Source organism: Rattus norvegicus, chromosome 17 (genome assembly GCF_036323735.1).
Source record: "Rattus norvegicus strain BN/NHsdMcwi chromosome 17, GRCr8, whole genome shotgun sequence".
Classification (NCBI taxonomy): domain Eukaryota; kingdom Metazoa; phylum Chordata; class Mammalia; order Rodentia; family Muridae; genus Rattus; species Rattus norvegicus.
Window position 1 is genome coordinate 75,809,201 of NC_086035.1, and position 22,044 is coordinate 75,831,244.

Here is a 22,044-nt window from a genome sequence, read left to right on the forward strand (position 1 = left end):
ATACCTAGTAGTAAGATAGAACAATTATAATAAATAAATAACTATAATAAAAGCTATTTTAACCGTTTGAATTCTTTTTTTTAATTGTAACAAAAACAAGCTCACATTTATTTTTACCCCAATGATAATGTACAAGTGAAACAGGATGAGTAAATGTAGTCACCAGCAAGCCCCTGAACCCCCTTCTCAACTCCTCCCATGCTTGACCATTGCTAGTTGGAAACACTTTGGAGCAGAGTAATATTATCTCCTTTTAGCATGATCTGACCCAGTTGTTTTCTTGACTTTTAGAATGAATTTCTTCTGCATCATCTAATACAAGGTTCATGTACTCATCAAAGCCAATAATACATCCTTCTATCCGCATATTCACTTGTTCATACAGTCACACCTGAATTCGAGATCTATTTTGCAAGTATCTGAAGATAAGGTTGATGGGCTACACCATCACCTTCTGCACCTTCTGGCCCTGGCCCCGGTACGCCATGGTGGAAGTCACAAAGACCACACCAACCGTTTGAATTCTTAATTTCTGGAATTTTTTGATTTAATATCTTTGGGTCACTGTTGACTGTGACTTACTGAAATTCCCCCAAAGCCAACTATACATGAGAGAGAGTAGGGTATGTCATTTCTCGTAAGTGTAGAAAATCATGGCTTAGGAGAAATCACTTTGCCCTAAAAAGCAATTTCTTACCAGCAGCTTGAAAAGAAATTCTGAGTTTTGGAATGAAGTGCTATATTCCTTCACTAAAGTTCCAAAATAGCACATCTTTATATGCAGCCTTACTAACAATATCTGGAAGCAGAAGCTGAGGCAAGCAGAAGCAAGCTGCTGAGCACTGCTGGGCCGGAGGGCTAACCTTCCTCTTCAATCAGCGGATTAAGAGTCTAAGGAAAGTCATAACCTACAGCTAAGAGTCAAGTCCTGAAACCAGGACCAAATACGGATGGTTCAGACCAGTATTGGTGACCGCCTAGCACACTATCTGAAACATTGTCTTAAAAGAATGTTGGGGGTGCACCCCATTCCAGATTACTTAGGTACCCAAGAAACAATTCCTCAGCCATGCAAGAGGCAATCAAATTTCTCCTTTAGAATGATACACACATCCCCTGCCACACTGGACACCATACATTGTTCAAAGATACTTACCTATTCTTTTATACACACTTAGAATCTTCTCTTTCAAGCGAATTTGCTTTTGTCCAGTATTCTGAGTGGAATTCCAGCAGCCAATTTTACCAGATACTGAACATTTCTATTATATATTTTGTTCTTTGTTTCTGACTCTGTTTTCAGTCCTACCGCTTACAGTGTTCTCTCCTTATGTCTGGTGTATCTAGATATTAATAAAATCTATGACATGCCATGCACCACATATAGCCAATACCAGGGACACAAAGCTTACCCATTCTGGCCACACAATCATGGGGTACCTTTGACTTTACAAAGAATTTAATCTGAAGGCAGTTTGCTTTCAACCTGCTTCCCCCTCCGTGTGAATATGGCTGCAGGAGGAAATGACCTATGGAAGTTTATCAGGCTAGGTTTCTCTGTTCTATTCTAGGCCAAATATTAGTTTTCCTTTTGATTTCTTTACAGCCTAAATCACTTAAAACGAAATTGTCCACAATTCTCTGTCTACCTATTCTAAAAAAAAAAAATCTCCCTGTAAAAAAAATCACCTTAGAATCAGGAGTTTGGTGTTTACATGTGTCTACTTGTGTTCAAATATCCATATATTTTAATAAATTAATAAAACTGGTCTATAACCATGAAGATGTGGTTTTTAAAACCCTCTGAGTCCAAATAATAGACAATTTTGACATCAAGACTGAGATGAATCTCTCCATGCTGTATGGTTTCTAGGGCTTAATTATGATAGCTTAGTGGTACATGAAAGTGGGAATTTCTCTGAGTTCTATTGAAGGGAAAATGTATTAGTGACTGTTATCATTAGACATAACACCGTGCATTAGGCAGTGCTCCAGGGCCCAAAAGGCCAAACAATAAAACTGCTGTTCTCACTTCCCTCGTTGATGTGGAGTCCCTTTGGGAATGAACATTTAAATAATGTTTGACTTCGAAACTGGTTCTCACAGGGTAGCCCTGCTTACCTTCAATTCATTCCGTCATTCAGGTGTGTTTTAAACTCATGGTCTTCCTTTTTGGATGATAGGAACCCACCACCATGCCCAGCTTGAAAAAAAAGTCTTTAAAAATACATCCAGGCCAGATGTGTTTGCACAAACCTGTAGTACCAGCACTTGGGAGAAGTAGGATGATCCGTAGTCAAAGCCATCCTCAGCTACATGGCCAGTTCAAGACCAGCCTAGGCCATATTAGACCTCCATATCTAAAACACAAGCAAACAAATGAATAAAATTTGTTAGAAAGATAGATACCCCTTCAATCCAAACACTTGAGAGGCTGAAGTTTGATCATCAGCGGTTAGAGGCAGCCTAGGCTACACTGTCACCCTTTCTCAAGGACCAAGAATGATGTGAAAGTCTAATACACTTCCGACAAGCTTCTTCAGTGCTGAAGACATGTTTCTATGATCTGTTAGCCACATTGATGTCTTTCACCACCCACAATCCCCTAATTCAGTAGGAATTTATTTTTGAAATGGATAGGTTTTCAGTAGGGCTACAAGAAATGCAGTATATTTTTAAATCCCACCCCTAGTGGGACTTCAGAAGTGACGGGATAAATACCTACTAGAATTATATTTTATGATTTTTCTAAGACCAAGGGAACCTTATCTCGACAAAAATGTTCCTTCTCTAAATTTCAGTGTCAGGACTTTTTAAGATTAATATACAAATAATTAATACACAAATAAATGAACTTGGTAATATTATTTACTAGAATCATTTCTTTTGTCTTTAAAAGAAAAATATTCAGGATATATGACAACATGTGCTAGCATATGTATGGTATATACATACACATACTATATAAAATGTTCTACATATATGATTTTTTGCATTTATATAAAGTAATTAATATTAGTACGGTGGCCATTAATACTTAAATACTTAAAAGACACTGATTTTTAAAATTCATGCTCATTTTTTCACCTCCTTCTCTTTCTCTCCTCAGTCTTTTCCATTTTTAATTGCCTTGCTTTTAGGTTGGACCTTGAATAGCGGGATACATATATGACACTCAGCTAACATTTTACCAATTTGGGAAGTTAAATCATGTTATTTAATTTACACCATTAATAACTTCTCCTTTAAAAGGTGAACTGTACGTTTGGCCTTACAAAATTCTGGAACTACTGCAATTCACTTAAATGGATAAGAAAATAAGGTAGGCATAAGAAGAAAAAAAAACAATTACGAAAAATTATCAAGAAAATTAAACACTATTCTGCCATCAGGAGTCATTTTCTTATATGTTTTCAGCACTGGCACAAAAGTATGTATTATTACATCTGTGTGTGTTTGCACACATGTATACACATTCATGTGTGTAGGTGCACAATCGAGGGTATGTACGTGCATATGGAAGCCAGAGAACAGCCTTGAATGCCATTCCTAAGACACAGTCTACTTATTCCTTTTACAATCTCTTGCTGCCCTACCTAGAACTTGTCAAGTGGACTGATTTGGACAGTCAGTGAGCCCTAGGGATCCTGCCCCCTTCACCACTCCCCCCCGCCCCCAGTGTTAGGATTACAAGCATGAACCCCCATGCCCAGCTTAGGGCTTATTTTATATACATGATAAAGGTCAAACTCTGGTTGTCTTCAAGCAAAAGAAACATTTTGCTGACTGGGCTATCTCCTGAGCTCTCAGAGCATCCTTTATTCCCTAACAGCTATGTAGCTTTGTGGCCTGACAGATCCTCATGGTTCACTTACCAAGCAGTAGACAGCTTGAAACTTTGAAACTTCAACACCTGTAGAAGACCCAGAACACATTCAGGCTATGGTAGCATCAATCACAAAGTAGTGTTTGACAGAGAGGTAACAACAGGAGGGCCGTTGCACAGTCCATGTAGGTGATATAATTACTCATGGAAAGAAAGGTGTCTTTTCTTATACTTTTACTGGGCTGCAAACTAGAAACACGCTGTCTTGAGCATCAGGTTTTGCTGCTGTTGACCAGGTTCAAAAGGTTTCCATATCTAGGTTTAAATTTTCAGAACGCACCGAGGATAGCTCTGTTATCATAGGTTAATTCACCCACTTCATTAAATGAAGATAAGCATTTTGAATTTGATAATGGAGAATTGCTTCCACATTTCATCCTTCTTAGAAGTTTCTGGTGCTTTTAGAAACTTGGTCCTAGGCATGCTTTCACACAAAATATCTCAACGCCGCAGGCTCCAGAAAGAAAGGGAGTCCAAAAGTCCAAGCAGAAACGAGGGCTCTTAAAATTTTGACATGTCTTCTGCTGTGTTCATAAATGTGTTCATGTTGGTGATGTAAAGGAAAAGACAGGAGACGGTGTGTTTTGGAGCAAGGGGGAGTGAGGAAATTCAAAAGATGGCACAAGGTAAATAATATTAGTAAAAATATAAGTGCAATAAATAATGTTATTAAAGGTGGAATAATCAAACAAATCAAACTGTTAGCAAACCCCCAAGTACGTGTGATCAGCTCCCATGGTAAGGGATGACATGGGAGTGCCCGGAAAGGAGCTGCAGTACACCTCCCCGGTGGTGATGCTCACTTGAGAGGACAAGTGAGACCCAAACAGCAGACAGAATGGTCCCAGCATGCTCGCTGCCTTTTTGTGTTTGAACAGTGGCTGTCAGTCCCAGCCTTGCAGGTAATGGAACCCAGCGGGAAGAAGGGGCGGTACCCAGCGGTGCAGCCTGAACTGAGAGCAAATTTAAATTACTGAGTTTTTTTTTCTTTTTTCTTTTTTTTTTAAATTTTTCTACTCTCTGCGACAAACTGAAAAGATTCCAGCACGCTAATTTAACCACCCTGCTTCTTCTTCTCTATCTCCCCCCTCCCTTGTCTCCCTGCTTCCAGGATAATTAAAAGAGAAACCTGTAAAAGCAACATTCCCCGTGAGCGAGTTGGTGCTGCAACGTGCTGGTAAGAAAATGAATTTAATTTTTTAATCTTTTTTTTCTTTTTTTGGCTTTTCCTTTAAAAAAAAAAAGCTGAAGGCTTTGTCTCTCTAATGCTGTCATAAGCGTGGCTTCCCTGCTGTGAGGGGTTAGCCTGTAATAAAAAGGTATAATTGCCTGATATGTGACCTCCGCGCCATACTTATAACAAGGACTAAAACCGCATCCCTGTGCACCCTGATGATGCTTCTCTCTGCAAACTGACTAGTCGATGCCCAACCGCAGCAAGACTCAGATTGCGGCGCTGTGTCAAGGAGCTGTTCGGTTGTTTGGGGTTGGAGTTTCAGTGTCCTGTCAGAAGTCTTGACTTCCTCCAAGTTGCTGCCTGACAGGTGTTATTATGCATTCTAATAGGACAGGTCCCTATCATAACGTTTCGATGTTTACTTCTTAAACAGGAAATACAAGGATTAAACTTCTTTTGTTTTATGAAACAGCGTCATTATCACCGACTTCCGTAGTCCAGATAATGAAAGACCAGAGCAAGTGCTCTGTGGAGTGGCTTTAATCCCATTTTATCTGTAACTAGTTAGGGGTTCATTAGACAGCCGTGGAGGAGAGCCCTATATCGTGTGGAGATCTTGGACTTGGGATGCCAACTTGATTCCTTGAAAAGACAGTTTTTAATTCAATCCAATTAAACTCAACAAGTATTTCTCCACACTCTAACTGGAATTGCTTGGGGAATGCCAGTTCCTGTTACTCAGTGACTGGGGAGAAATCGAAACATGCTGTAAATGGCGAGAGGCAAACTTTTTTCCCTGCCTTTAGAACTGGCCTCTTAGGTACGATGTTCCTATATGCATGATCGTTTGCTATAGATGAGGGTTCAAGGTTAGCTCTCCATAGACCATGGGACAAGCCCTTCTTTGGGTGCATGTATATTTTTGCTTCTGTTAATTAGTACCTGTTGCCTGTCCATTTTAGATTGTAGTTTAATACTATAGAGAGAAAAAAAAGATGGAAATATTACTGCCGATGTCATTATTATCAAACACTGTGCATATCATTTAAAAGTACATCTCACTGTAGTAAGTTTTGATTTTCTGCAGATTTCGTGTCAGAAATGTCAGAAATAGGAAGACACATGGAAAGGTTTAGACTTGCTGAGTCCGGCTTAGCTCTGGGTCAAGAAACTTAGATATGAGGACTTTAAAAATTTGCTCTTAAAATGCATAAAAACATCAACGAATATAATTTGCTACCCCTCCACGGTGCTTTATAAGGTGTGATAGATTTTGCTTAGTTTTAAAAAGAAACATGGATTAGCAGAAATAGAAGAAGAAGTTTTCAGAAGCAGTAGTTCACGACTGTCTACCAAAGCCGTTGCTAAAGAATGTGTCTGCTGTGGATGTTTGAAGGTTGTGTACCTTTGCATCTGATAGAGAGTGGAGCACAGGATGCACTGGTCTCTGAAGCTATTCTGTCTAATTGTGTCATCCCTACATTTAACAGCTCTGAACCCTGACGCCCTTGGGTCTTCACCAATGCCCCCAGAACCACTTGAAATGTCTAAAAAGACCTGAGAACATTAGGAAATGTCAACTGCTAAAATAATTTCTGCCTTTTTACAATGAGAGAAAATGCTGTGGGTTTAATAGTTCATTTTTTTTAAAAAAAAAATCTGCTTCCTACCAGTAACTGTGTGTTAGCCACGTTTCAGTGGGAATTGGGACAAACTGCTGCCCAGTAACAAGTAACTAACTCTTTAGTGACTTTCTTTGCATAGAATCGGGGATCTGAAAGGGCTACTCGGAGCTGCATACAAGTCAAACAACCGTGTTTGTGTCCCTTAATTATGAAAAAGGGAAATTCATTCATTATTTTACCATCCTCCTTAAATTTTCAAATGTCCAAAGTCATGTTCTTCTTTTAAACAAATTTCTATTTGAATGAACAAGGAAAAATAAAGATCAGTAGACGTCTCCAAAATTTTATTTCTGGCACAAAATAAGAATAGGGTTGGATAAGCTCAGCCTCCCCAACTTCTCCTGTTAACAAGATTTGGAACAACCCAAGGTGTTCTGTGTGAGAGCTGCCTTCCTCTCTTCCTGAACATCATGTGAAATCAGGGCTTTCGCTGTGGAACTTTGCCACTGAACTGGTAATCAACTCATGATTCTGTAGATCTCTGCAACTGAAGCGATGCCTCCCTCGTTAACAAAACGTTGAACAACACTGAAGTCACATTTACCCTCCCCACTGTCCCAGCAGATAGAGAACCAGCACTAGCCCCAAGTTCTGATCCCTAAACACAGATGTTAGCATGTCTTTTCTTCTTTCGCTGCTGAAGGGCTGTGGCATAACAGCTTCCAAGTTGAAACTCTTATACAGTAACTCTGCATTTATTGCTAGCTCTTGCGGCACGTGGGAATAGTTTACACCTTTTAATTGCACAGGTGTTGAGGTAGAAAATATTGGATGGAGAGAGTACACATTGTGATTTTTCACACCAGCATGCAGGCAAAATTATCGAGATGCTAGAGTGAAAAATATAAAGCCAGTACGAAAGCCTAAGAATTACATCTTGCAGATAGGATGAGATGTTTACAGGATTTATTGTTAAGGGTGGACACATAGCATCAACCAAACAAGCAATGTGTTCAAATCTGGGGGTGGGGAGAGTGTAAAAAAAAATAAAAATCCTGCCCCTTGATTGTCAAAATGATCCTGATGTATTGCAAGTTTATCTGGGAAACTAGTAAAGATAATTCGATTAATTAGCCTTGACGAACTTAGCATCGTGTCAAGTTATAAGAAAATTAGTGTTCTCACCACCCTTTCCATATTTTTTAACCATGTATTCTCTCTCTCTCTCTCTCTCTCTCTCTCTCTCTCTCTCTCTCTCTCTCTCTGTGTGTGTGTGTGTGTGTGTGTGTGTGTGTGTGTGTGTGTCACGGGAGTGTGTATCTGTATAGGTATTTAAATTGCTGATACGAATTGTCTTCAAAGCCGTGTTTACTGGTTATAAATGAAAACCAAGAGATAGGGATCGGAATGTAAAGCTACATGAAGCCTCATCTCTACTCTACCCATTGGTTTTATTGTTTAATTTCCTGGGGCTCTGTCTCCTCATCTTTAAAAAAAAGAGAATGAATTATTGCATTCAAGTAATGTCATTGGTTTATTTTATCCATGGCGCAAATGTGTAACTCCAGGGACTAGAAAGAGGCAGGTCCGGATCCTGACAGCCATGTCTGCACGGAGTCGATGCGGACTGGTGCCCATCTACATCAACGTCTATACCATTGCTGACACTGGAATATCCCACAGGACCAGGAAAATATGCAACAAAAGACAAATGGTCCTGAACTCTGCTGGGATGGCTCTTGGTATAGCATGGGATAGGGGACTGGGGTGCATATACTTAAATTTTTAATATGCTTTTCAAACATACTTGAAAATTTTGATAAATAGTAGAACCACCACCATCAAGAGGTAGAAAATATACATCCAAGAAAGGCTGGCCTCAAACTCAATCGAGATCTGCCTGCCTCTGCCTCCCCAGCATTGGGGCTAAAGGCATACACCACCATACCTGGCATCCCTATACAGCCATTTCTTTTTCTCCATGTCTACCTTGGCTTCCTTTCTCTAGAAAAATTTGCATACTGCACAATATTAGAAGACTGAAACAGAATTTTTAATAGATACATTTATTTATTTATTTATTTATTTATTTATTTATTTATTTATTTATATGAGTATACTCTAGCTGTCTTTAGACATACCAGAAAGAGGGCATTGGATCCTGTTACAGATGGTTTTGAGTCCTCAATTTATTGCTGGGAATTGAACTCATAACCTCTGGAAGAACAGTCAGTGCTCTTAACCACTGAGCCACCTCTCCAGCCCCTTTTTTGTGCTTCATTGTGCCCTCCTTTTTTTACCTTTGAGAGTCATATATGGTTGTCCCCTTTAGTGCAAAATAGCATTTTGCTGTAAACCACGTTTCTTCACCTATTAGCTTGTCAGTGTTCCACAGTGCCAACATCTGCATTTAAGACAATGTCTCATGTAGCCCAGGATAGACCTAATCTCCTTGTGTAGCTGAGGATGACTTGGAGATCTGGTCTTTCTTTATGTTATGAATATTGGGATTACAGTTGTGCTCAACATAATATTATGATTTTTCTGGGTTTTTCTTCCACTTAAATGCAACAGAGTTTTCTCCTAATTTGTGGTTTGTTTGTTTGGTTTTTGTTCGTTTTGAGATGGGGTCTCTCTGCATCATTCTAGATGCCCTGGAACTCTCTAAGTAGACCAGGCTGGCCTCAAACTCAATAGAGATCTGCCTGCCTCTGCCTCCCCAGCATTGGGGCTGAAGGCATATACCACCATACCTGGCCATTCTCCTAAGATTTTTTTTCCGGAGCTGGGACCGAACTCAGGGCCTTGCGCTTGCTAGGCAAGCGCTCTACCACTGAGCTAAATTCCCAACCCCCTTCTCCTAAGATTTTTATCTGTAAATTTTACCATTTCATCTCTACCTGTAGATCTATCATGTGTTGTGAGTTACTTTATTGAGATTCATATTTTCCCCATATGAATGGCTAACACAGTCCGTAGAAAGACCACTTTCTCCTTGTTAGTTACATCAATTGTTAAAACTCAGCTAATACTGTGTTGTGTGTGTGTGTGTTTGTCTGAAGAAACGTCTCTATCCTGTAGCATACACTTGGGTGCCTGCCCTGTATCTTGTTGTATTAACTGCCCTACATTTATGGTAGAAATTTAAAAACAGATAATGCAAATTATCCCTATTCGCTCTACTTTGTAAACATTGTTTTCGGCTTTTACAAGTTGTTCTCATTTCTCCTATGACTTTCAGAATTACCTAGTAAATTCCTACTGCAATAAAAATGTTGTTGAAATTCTTACAGAATCACATGGACTGTGTAGTTGAGTTGTAGAGTCAATGGCTGCACTGACTTGTCTCCATCCACAGTTACTTCGCAGCTGGCCATGCATTCATTGTTTTATTTTTTTCCTTTCCATCAATGGACTATGATTTTGGGTATAAGAATTTCTCCAATTTTGTTAGATTTATCCCTAAATATAAAGGCGGGCATAGGCATTGTTTAAATATAACTGTATTTTATTTTATTTTCTGAATATTTGTGTCTATTGCATCAAACAATTGACTTTTTGGATAATAACCTGTTAGGCTCTAGCATTGTTGAATCCAATTTATCTTAACTGATTGATGTATCTAGAATTTGCAGGAAAATATTAACTAGGAATTATGAAAGTTAGCAACTTAGTTTTATTACCAGTCTTAGATAAAAGACTGAGTCTCTTATAACAGAGTGGATGGAGCTTTTAGCCATAACTTTCATCAGAAAAAGGCAGCCCTCCCTCGGGAGGCTCATGTGTAAACGAATTTTTCCAGTGAAGAATGCCGCCCCTTTGCATGCTGAGAATCTGAGTTGCTAATACCCTGTAAGGGTTTCTTGTGTCTATGTTCAGGAGAAAAGCAAGCTGGCATCTGTCTTCTGGTATGTTTGGTGTAGTGATAGTCTAAAAATAGTCTCAGAGCGGAGTTGGAAGTATTCCTTTCTCTTCTGTTTCACAAACCATTTTGTGTCACACTAGAATTCTGTTCTTTCTCTAAACGTTTGTTGGAGTTTGCCAGTAAGCTCTCTGGTCCTATGGTTTTCTTTGGGGGAAAACGTGATTACAAACCCAGTTTCATGTCCAGTTCCCTATGGTGATTTACGGTCTTTAGAGAATTTGTATGTGTTACTTCAGTTATCCAACATGGTCATGAAGTGAATGTACATCATATTCTTGTTCTTTGTGTATTACAAGATGTAGAGTCACACCAATTCTTTCATTAGCAGTGCATATTCTAGTTAAATCTCTTTTCGAAAAGTCAGTCCATTCAAGTTGTTTCTGCCATAACAAATTTGTATGAACATAGGACCTTAAATCATACAGCCTTATTGTTTTATAAGGTTTGTTTGTATGTGTTTGTATTTGTGGTGTATGTATGTACACTTGTGTGGGTGAGGGTATGAGTGTGCTCATAAGTGTGAAATTCGGAGCTCAATGTCACATATCTTCCACAACCATTCTCAACCTCTGTGTGTGTGTGTGTGTGTGTGTATGTGTGTGGTGTTTTCATATGTCTGTAAGTATGTGTGCACTGTGCATGTGGAAGCCAGAGGTCAAAGTAGCATGTGGGATCTTTATTAGTCACTCTTTGACTTAGTTTTTGAGACAGGGTTATTCACTGAACTCAATTCAGCTAGCCTGGATGATCAGTGAGCACGAGAGCGTCTTCTTATCTCTGTTTCCCCAGGAACAGGATCACAGGTGCACACCACCATGCCCAGATTTTCTGTGGGTGCTGGAGACTAAACTCAGTCTCTCAGAACCATCTCCTCGGCCTGGTTTTATAGTTCCATAGGTCAGAAGTATGACACAAATCTCACCAAGTCAAGGTATCCATAGTTCTCCTTCCCTTCAAAGGACTCTAAAGATGTTCTTGCATTTCTAAGCTCATCCCTGCCCGTTCCTCGGCTTAAAGATTTCACACACTCTTTGTCTGTAGATTCCAAGCCATCCCCAATCTTCAATGTCAGACGTGCTGAGTCATTTTTTCTCACATATCAGATCTCCCTGCAGTCTTCCTCTTTCTAATATCTTAAGCGAGAAAACCCTCTAGCTTTGAGGACCCATGTGATTATGAGTACACAATAGGATGTCCCATGATAATCTCCATCTCAAAGGATCAAAACTGTAATTTACATTAGTGAGTTGGGGTTTTTGTTTGTTTGTTTTTTGCCCTCTGAAATCATATTTTAAAGTTTTAGAGGATTACAGGACAGGCAGGCATCTCTGAAAACCCATTTTTCCTCTTTTACAGTTGTAGTTTACATAATCAGTTTTAGCTCTTCCATAGTATGTACCATTAAGGCTATGAATTTTCCCCAAAACTCCCCCTTATCTGAATATCACAAGTTTAAACTTATTTCATTAAAATAATTTCTAAAACATTTTGACTACTTCTTTTCTCTCATTGCATTTAGAGCAGTCCATTATTGACTCTTCAGGTACCTGATTCTCTAGATCTCTTTCTGTTACTGATAATCTAATTCCACTCTAGACAAAGAGCATATTCAACATGTGTTTATATATAACATTCATACATTATAAAGCTCATCAGTAAATTATTATTTACTTTCAATTCTGGTATTCTTTTAAAGAATTTAAAAGACATACACATTTTATGTAACCCAAACTCATTTTACTTTCCATATTTGGAATATAAATCTACCATTGACAAATTTACTCATCGTTTACCTGAGAATCTTTCAGTTTCATCTTGGGTTTGAAAATACAGCTTCGGTGAATGTAGATTTCATCATTAACTACCCTCTTCTCGTGCTGTTTTTCCATTCCAGTGTCAACTGAATTCAGCAGTTTCTTAGGAGTCCAAAATCAGTCCAAGCACCTCCCAGCAACTTCCTGTGTGTGGCTTCTCTAAGATGTTGTTTAAGTTAGCATTTCAGCAGTTAAAACTGCAGGATGTTTACGAATGACTTTGTTTCAACCCCACGTGAAGCTCATTAACTTCTTTGGACCTGAATTTAATGGCTGTGGAAACCAATCTGTGGAGAAATTGTGCCACTTTGTAAAATGCTGTCATGGTTTTTATCTTTCCTTTTCCTCCTAAGCAAACGATATAGTCTCCCATAGGTTCCTACAATTCCCTATTATCTAAATCCACCCTCTTTCCTGTGTCTCCCGAATTGGGTAATCCATGTTGATAGATCTTTAAGGTTATTCATCCTTATCATTTCCTATTTGCTCTTTAGCCCTGATGAAGTTTTGGTTTATTAAGGGTTTCAATTAGGTAGTTTTCCCTTATTTATTTGTTTGTTTTTATATTCCCTAAGTTTTTATTTAGGGCACCATTCAGCCCTAAATTATCTCTACATATATATTGTAGCTGTGATAAACATTTTGTCAGCTAACTCTAGCCTCTGGGATGACTGGAAGTCAGATTCTATGTCCTGTCTCTACTCCTCTCTGTTTGTCACTCTTTTATGTTTGTATGAGTTCTGGTTCATTTTGTTTAAATGTGATATTACAGACTGTATATTTCTGACAACTTATTTCAAGAGTCCTTGCGTTATTACTTCATTCTTCATTCTTCCTGGACATGACTGACCCATTTTTCTTCCATGGGATACACAGTCACTGATGTTTCTCCCCAATCACTGAACTTTTCAACATGGCTCTTGTGATTAGTCAGCTCCTGGAGGTTTCCATGTGAAGGTGTAAAACATGCTTGTGTTTGAGTGTTCCCCTTTCTTTAGCTTCGAGTTTTCTTGGCTTCTTGTACTATTTTGCTAACTTCAGATGCTTTGGTTATATCCCTTAGTTCCTGCTTTGGGCATTTCCAACCCGCATGGCTAGTTTCCTGCTGCCTATACTACACAATTAGTTCGTTTTCAGCTGAACGAACATAAAAATTATATATTTTGTTTCCGGCGTCCTTCTGGAATACATTCACCTCTGATCTCTTCCTGCTTTGCCGCTGAACTCTAAAATCTCTACTTCACCTCCATCCTCCAAATATTGTGGGCTTGGGTTGCATTTCTCTGTAATCATCTTGGTCTTTCAATTTCCATCTTCTCTCTTGGTAGCCTCGTCCTGAGTCCTGCCAACGTTTATTGACTGGAACTGGTTTTCCCACTGCCACATCATAGGTATTGAGAAATAGCCTTAGTCTAGGAACTAAAGACAAATTTTCCTCTCCATAATTATTCTTCTTAATGATCTTTAGAATATTTTGTCTACACTTAGATTTACTTTAAACTATTAGGAGCATTTTGTATATTATCCAGTCTTTATAGCAGAAGGTTTGTATAGTTTGTGACTCCACTGACCTAACTGTAAATTACTTTTGTAGATATGTCGATATACAACTGATATCAATGTATCACATAAATGGTTTAAAAGTATGTTACTTCAAGTCAAATTTTTATACATTTTTTTCCAAATACATCAATCTCAAACTTGCCCTCTGGTTATTAAACTTCATTTTTACATGAATGATATATTCCCATCACTTAGATGCATTTTTAAGATCTAAAAGTGTTGAAATGTTTTGATGATATCCATCACTTTGTACAATTAATATATACTAATAAAAATAACTGGGAGCATTGAATTTTACAAAAGTAATTTTGGATAAGCTGCCTTTCTTGAGTGTGCTAGTTAATTGGAATTGCCTGTTAGATTTAGAATCACATTGGAGAAGTTCCTTTGGGCATGTCTCGGAGTACGTTTCCAGGGAGGACTGAGGGGAAAGATCCGCCATGACTATAGGCAGCACTGCTTTATTGGCTTGAGTCCTGGACTGAAGAAGAAGTAAGAAGGTAACGAGCACCATATTCAGTACTCTCTACTTCCCAACTGCAGCTGGAATGTGTCCTTTGTCTCCATCATTATGCTTGCCCTACCAAGTTTTGGAATTGTGTCCCCTCAAATTGATAGTCTCAAAACAGTCAGGTTTTTCTTAATAGTGGCGAGTAAAATAAGTAAAACAATGAACTTTGTCATGCTGTGGAGCCATCTGATGAGATTCTAGCTTAGTCATCTAAAGACTCCAAAGACTCCATCCATAACTGACTGCGGCTACCGTTGGTGGTCCTAAGTATACTGACATCCTATAAAATATAGGGACTTAGGTCATCGATTGCTCGTTTCTACTCTTCAGCTTAGAATTCAAATGGGGGCATATTGAAAAATACAAATGTCACTAAAAGAAGTTTTTTCAGTCATCAAATAAATACTACTTACAATGGAAACTAAGAAATATGTGTGTAAGAATCTTTGTTGGCATAGCTAAGAAAAACATTCTGAGTTCATGAAAAAAATGTATTGTAGAGAAGAAATCCCTCTCCCTAGTGCTTTGAACACTGTGGTGGATTAAAGTGTGAACTCAATGCCCAGGAGAAAAAAAATGTTGATTGATAATCTCAACTATCTCGCAATGTGTACCTATTTGGAAAAGAGCCCATTGCAGATATAATTAGTTCAAATTACAATGAGGTAAAGTTGTCCCTTAATCTAATCTGATATTTTTAAGATATCCACATAAAGACAGAGAGGGATTTGTTTTAGGTGCCCTAAGACATTGAGGCAGAGGCCCAGAGATATACCTCAGCACACTAAGAAAAGCCTAGTAAATCACCAGGAACAAAAGAGGAATCCCCTATAGGCTTCAGAAGGAGAATTACAATTTTATTATGCACTTCTAACCTCCAAAATAGTGATACATTGGATATTGTTATTTAAGTCATTTAGTTGATAATTTTTATAACAGCTCATATATTGGTATCATTGCCAGATAGACACATATCAAGGTTCAGAGGGGAAAAGCCTAATAATTTACTTCTATGGCTTATGAAGGGAAAAACTGAAATCTTGGTGAGCAATGTTATGTTCCACAGTATGAGGATGTTTGACGAGTCTTCAGTTTTGTACCATTGTTGTACTTCTAGTCAGTCATATTGTGAAACAAACTAGGAGGGATAACCTCCCATAGAGGAGACACAAATGACCAAAGGGCAACAGCTGGGTTAGTCATGGAGAATGTATGTGTGAGCATGCTAAGCTATCAGTTCTCTGGATGTAAAAAGAAGAGTCAGCCTTAGGACATCCCTGAAAAGTTGACCTAGGGCCATTTTCTAGGGAATTGGGAATGGTATGGCAAACATTAAGATCAAGAGGTTGACCATCCATCTATGAACGAAGTAGAAAGGCAAGAATCCAAGTGCAGATGCTCAAATTCCATGAAGTAACTGAAGGTCTTTCTTAATAGAAAGAGAGCTTATATAGTTTAAATTATTCCTTACCATATTTCTCTCATGAAACATCTTTTGTGGGTATATGCAAAGACTTCCTTCCATTTCTCTATGGCTCTGGTTTTCTCTGTAATCCTGGTGTCCACAGGGTAGGTAAGAGCTATGTACTCTAAAAGTAAAGCGGTTAGGCATGTGGAGATCACAGAAGTTTCTCAGGAGGTTTCCAGATATTGCTAAAAGTCAAGTCCTATATATCTGTCCTCAGCAACTTTGACACTTTGTATAAAACTAGTCTGTCCTGAGCTCACACCTCTAAGTGTGGCTATGCAAAACAGGCAACTGTGCTGGTAATGTTTCCATTGGAGGGCTTGGTCAGGTAGTTATGCTTGCCCCGGACAAGAAAGCAGCCGGTAATATAACTGTGTCTTTGTGCTTCCAGATCCATTTCTCTGGGTAGCATCCTTGTCTACGGAGAAAGAAAAATGTAATTATATAATTCGAGGACCCCCTTCTGGGCAGCAGGTGTTGAACAAATCTAGATATTGGTGGAAGGACAGAGAACACATTGTGAAGTAATTAAAACATTTCGGTCCTAAACTCATATGCTCAATGTATGTTATATTCTCAGGTAATTTGAGGCTAACAAAAAGCGCCCCTGGTTGCTTCACACTTTGTTCAGACCTTCTCTGTAATTTCTATGCAGAGAAGGATTAACTTTTAAATAATGAACTCTTAAACTCCCAATTTTAGGCAATTAAGATGATGGAATGTATTTTTCTTCCAGCAGTCAGACATTTTCTTCCTTTGATTCTTTTGTAGACTCCACTTTTAAGCTGTTTAGCTCTTTCTTTTGTAATGGTTGTTGACGATTGCTTTTTATTTTGTGTACCATCACTCTGAGTCACTGCGGCACCTGGCTCTGCTAACGTTAACTGGATTGCTGCTTGCTACTACCGAGAATGCGAGACTGCTGGGGTTTCATTCTCTTAAAAATGCATTCCAAGGAAGGGCCTGGCTTAACACAGATTAGTAAAGAATGACTGACCGCCTGGGGGTTTCTAAAAGAGTAAGACTTTGGGGAAAATCGCAGATTCCCAATCCCTTGTAGTCTTGCCCTCGTGTGTATAAGGGAAGGTTACTGGATATCCTAGGCCTCCACCTTCTCATTTACCTTTGATAAAACAGCTGGTTTTCATCCCAAAGGCAAGCAGTCCCTAATATGAATGATTTAACTTTACATTTACCACCAAAAAACAATTTTAAGTAAGATTGATGCAGAATCATAAAGGGCTAGTTGAATGTAAAGGTAGTTTTACTATTAAGCTGAGAATTCAGTATTATGAGGATACATGGTCAATATTTTTTTTAAGGTTTATGTTTGCTATTTTAAATTGTGGGGTAGGGTGAAAGCAATCAGATTCTCCTAGAAATGAAGGTTAGCCGCATATGTCTGCGGATTAAACATGCCTGAAGATACTCAACCTCATTTTTCCAGATACGATATAGATTTGTGTTCAATTTTAAAAGCTTCTGAGGATAATGTTAATGCACCGCTGTGTGTTGCATGGTTAATTTTTATTGTCAACTCAAACAGGTTTAGGATTCCTGAGAGAACACACCATTGGGTTTTCTGTGGAAATATTTCTAAGGGAAATTTATTGAGGGGGTTGAACCTCTTCATCCTAAGGACTTGAATCTTAGATAAAGAAGAGAGAAAAATAAGAACACCAGCTGAATATACTAAGAGTTCCCTTTGTCTGTTTCCTGGATAGACAGATAGATAGATAGATAGATAGATAGATAGATAGATAGATAGATAGATAGATAGATAGATAGATAGATAGATATGAGAGGGGGGAGGGAGAGAGACAGAGACAGAGAGAGAGAGGGAGGGAGGGAGAGAGAGAGAGAGAGAGAGAGAGAGAGAGAGAGAGGAGTAATGAGCTTTCAGATCATAAATCTACTGTTGTGTCTTCTCCACTATGCGATCCGGATTGTCTCAAACAACAAGCCAACATTAATCTTTCCTTAAGTTGCTTCTTGTCTGTTATTTGGTGACAGCACCCAGAAATGTGACTAACATAGATGCTAGGAAGGAGGTCATTGAAGTATTCTGTATACCAGGGGCTCTAACATCATGTCAGAGAATAATTTGTGAAGGGAGTTCTCTCCTACCTTGTAGGATCTGGCCATTGACCTCAGGACATCAAGCTTGGCCTCAAGTGCCTTTACTCAATGAGCCAACTTGCTGGTCTGTTTTATGTTACACCTTGTACATTAGGCGTCAAGTGTCAAGTCTAAGCACAGTGACCATTCAGTGTTTTTAAGCTGTCCCTCAATGGAAAGTTAAAGCTCCCCACACAATGGGAAAAAATGCATACCTTGACAGTATTAGGAGAGAAGCCTGTTTGAAGTAATAGGAAATTGAAGGTATAATTTTTCCCACGTTCATCCTGGCTCTCCCATTGGCTTATAACCTCAGAACGCGTCTGCTGAACCATGAGTGAGCTCAGAAGCACTGCAAGCTCTCTGGTTCAGCCATGTCATAATCACAGCTGAGTTGGTAGAGAAAATAGATCACCCATCAGGTGAGCAATCTGACATCTGTGACCTGTAAGCTCATCATCTTCATTCTACACCCCCTTCAGTTCCAGATCTGGACTCCATGTTTTCTAGGCGGAACACTTTATGGATCTCCTACTTCTACATAGTAGGACTAAGAGACTCATGGCCTACTTATTATATGACCCTTAAGCTAAGCATGTGTTCACCTTTTTAGCAGAAAAGGGAGGGAGAAGAGAACAAGGTAAGGAGGGAGATGAAAGATTAAATGCAAATATATATATATATATATATATATATATATATATATATATATATTTCATAAAGCCCAACCCAGCTATGAGTAGCTCTTCATAGAAAGTCCAATCAACCTCTGAATGTTGGTATTATTCTAATAAAAATAATAGTAACAACTTCACAAAGAGATCACTCAAGTAATAATATGGGAGAGTATGAGTGACTTCAGTCCATCTGGGATATAATTTAGTTCTACAGATATGAGATTGGGGGCTGGGGATTTAGCTCAGTGGTAGAGCTCTTACCTAGGAAGCGCAAGGCCCTGGGTTCGCCAGATATGAGATTGACAAGGAGGTGCGTATAGTTCCCCACCATTATCCCTTGCTGAGTCGTCACCAACATCAACTAAAAACTGCCGTCATGTTTCCAGTTCCTTATAGCAAGTTTTGTATGTACCTTTCTTTTCTCTTGTTCCTTCTTTCTCTTTCTTTAGTTCAGTCTCTTTTTTGTCATATTTTTTATTATTTAAGACAGTTTTTAAATTTCATTATATTTTGATCTTTTTCCTCTCCTCCTCCATGATTTCCCTAATCCTCTCTCCCTCCCTACCCACTCAAATTTAAGGTGTGTTTGAAAAAAAAAAGAAACAAACAAAAAAAATCAATATAACAATAAACACTTCCCAAACTTAGAAAGTAGAGTAAAGCCACAGGTAAAACAAAATAGATAAATAAAAATAAATAAATAAAATGATTTTTCTCCCATTTCTGCGATTTAAGCATTTGCCAGAAAGTAAACACCAACAAACTATAATTACAAAGACTGTGAAGTCCTCTACATGTTAGTCAACCACTCCTGAACATGAAGCTTGCCCTGGAGTGGTTGATATACCTACTGTCAATTCCATTTTAAAAAACCGATGTTTCTTTCCTCTCCCAGTAGGTATAAATGAGAGATTCTTTGTTAAGCGTTACCATAGTGATAGGCATCCATTCATTTATTTTTAAAAAAATAATAAATACAATCTAATAAGATAAAGCAAAAAACAAAGTGGGACAAGACCAATCAACAGATAGAAAGGAACTTAAGAGAACACACAAGAACCAGAGACCCACTCATTCACACATTCAGAAATCCCATAAAAACACTTAACTAGAAGTCATAACACAACCACAGAGGACCTAATTAGACTTGCCTAGGACTTATGCATGCTGCTTCAGTCTGTGAGTTCATATGAACTTTTCGTGATGATTTCGAGGGTCTTGTTTTCTTTGTTTACTTTATCCCTTTTGGCTTTTACCCACTCTTCCTGCCTCCTCTTTTACTGTGTCCCTTGAACCCTGAGGGAGAAGGGGTTTGATGGACACCTCCCATCAAGCACCAGTGTTCCAAAGTCTCTTTCAGCCTATATCTGGCTGTGGGTCTCTATGTTTGTTCCCATTCATCATAGGAAGAAGCTTCTTGGATGGTGCCTGGACAAGGCACTGGTTTCTGAGTATAGGACAATATTATTAGGAGTTATTTTATCACTATATTTTTTCTCCTTTTTAAAATCAATATTTGTTTTTACCCAAAGTCCCTGGACTATCTAACCTCAGGTTCTTGGTCACCCAAGCACTGTTAGGTACAGGTTCCATGTCATGAAGTAGACCTTAAGTTGAATCAGTCATCAGTTGGTTATTCCTATCAACTGTGTTACCATTGACCTCACATATATTTTAAGTTAGTACGCCTTTATAAATACAGGGTTTGTGGCTGGCTTAGTGTTTATGCCACTCTTTTTATACCATGCAGACGGCCTTCCTGCACCAAAGATACTAGAAGATCAGAGTGAAGGCAGCATGTGGGCATCAGGTCAACCTCTCCACAGTCAATGAGCTGTGTAGATGTTGTTTTCAATTTCAAGAAGAAATGACAGCTGTTGGCTTGTCTGTGTTTTGTCTGATAATAGCTTATAGTTACATGACTTGCTCCTATCAGCATGTAGGCCAGGACATGGGTGAGGAAAACTCTAGGTACCAATGCTGTGGAATTTTTTTATTATTTTACAAGTTTCTACCAACTGCAAGGTGTTCTGTGGCCAATGATACATTGCTGTTCTTCGCTGATGTTTACAGTCCCGTTGTACTTTGCAAAATTGTATTTATTCATTTAATTTATATATGATTATTTTGTCTGCACATATATTTACATGTATGTGTATGTATGTATGCTTGTATGTATGTATGTATGTATGTATGTATGTATGTATGTATGTGTATATTCCATATATGTCTGGTGACAAAGGTTGTCAGAAATAACGTTGGATTCCCTGAAGCCGGAATTACAGATAGTTTTAAAATCACACCACATGGGTTCCTCTAGAAGGGGAACAAGCCCTCTTAAATGCTCTGCCTTGTAATTTTAATCATAAAGTATGTCATTCTTTCTCCCATTTGATTTATGCTTACTAAGATTTAAGCATCGCACAGAAAATTTGATATCATAAAGAAGGGATATAATACCCACACATCCCTTTCTAGGGGTAAATGCTTCTAGACCTAACTTTGAATTGAACAACAAAAACAAAAATCAGTTATAAATTTGACAAAATGTAGAAGGATAGCCTTGTCCTTATCATAGATGTGTATATTTTTTGAACTTATCATGAATACAATACATAAAAAGTAAAAAATTAAATCAGAAGTACAAGGGTAAACCCTATTCAGAGACAGTAGCTATGTGATGTCAATAATTCCTGGACACGGTTGAAGAGAATTCTCTTTGACCCTAGACATTTCTGGAAGCCAATATATAACAGTAGTTCTGGCTGGGTAGTTTCACTTTTGAAAGCATTCCCAGTAAACTATTAATAAGGTGGTAAGTATTTATCTGGCTAGGGAGCACAAGAATTGTAGACGCACATGAAGGCTTTGGTTCTGTTTGGTGATGCTTGGTTAGATTAGAAAGGTTTCTTAGTCAATTTTTAATTGTTTAATTGAACTATGTGTGTGTGCACATGTGTGTGTGTGTGCATAATTGATTTTAATAATTTAGGCAATTGAATGGTGTGGTCAGACAACCCTAGGAAGAGTTATCTGTCCTGTCCTTACCTGTAGAAGACAGTGCAGGTTATCAGACTTATGTGTAAGGACCTCTACCTGATGAGCCATCTTGGTATCCCTGGGTTTTGTTGCCTTTTGTAATTTTTGTAATCTGTTCACATTTCATCCTCACCCTTGATCATCATAGGTGCCAGAAAGCATTCCAGTCTCAGATACACCAAACTTTTCCCAGGACCTTATCATGTTCGTGACATGATTCTCCTGGAAATGTGTAACTGGG

General features: G+C 38.5%; 1 protein-coding gene and 1 pseudogene across 16 annotated transcripts in view; one reads left to right on the forward strand and one right to left on the reverse strand.

The window, feature by feature from the left end:
- Positions 1-212: 212 nt before the first annotated feature.
- On the reverse strand, positions 213-487 carry Snrpe-ps2 (small nuclear ribonucleoprotein polypeptide E, pseudogene 2; annotated as a pseudogene).
- Positions 488-4,727: 4,240 nt separating this feature from the next.
- Celf2 (CUGBP, Elav-like family member 2) overlaps positions 4,728-22,044 on the forward strand; it is an 825,373-nt gene continuing 808,056 nt past the window's right edge. For 4 of the 16 annotated variants that reach the window (XM_063276290.1, XM_063276289.1, XM_063276292.1 and 1 more), the window contains exons 1-2: positions 4,736-4,788; positions 4,998-5,063. In XM_063276290.1, the coding sequence (XP_063132360.1) occupies positions 4,736-4,788; positions 4,998-5,063 (119 nt within the window). Of the gene's footprint in view, positions 4,789-4,997; positions 5,064-22,044 lie in introns of all 16 variants that reach the window. The other 12 variants (XM_063276293.1, XM_063276294.1, XM_063276291.1 and 9 more) reach the window with 6 other exon arrangements.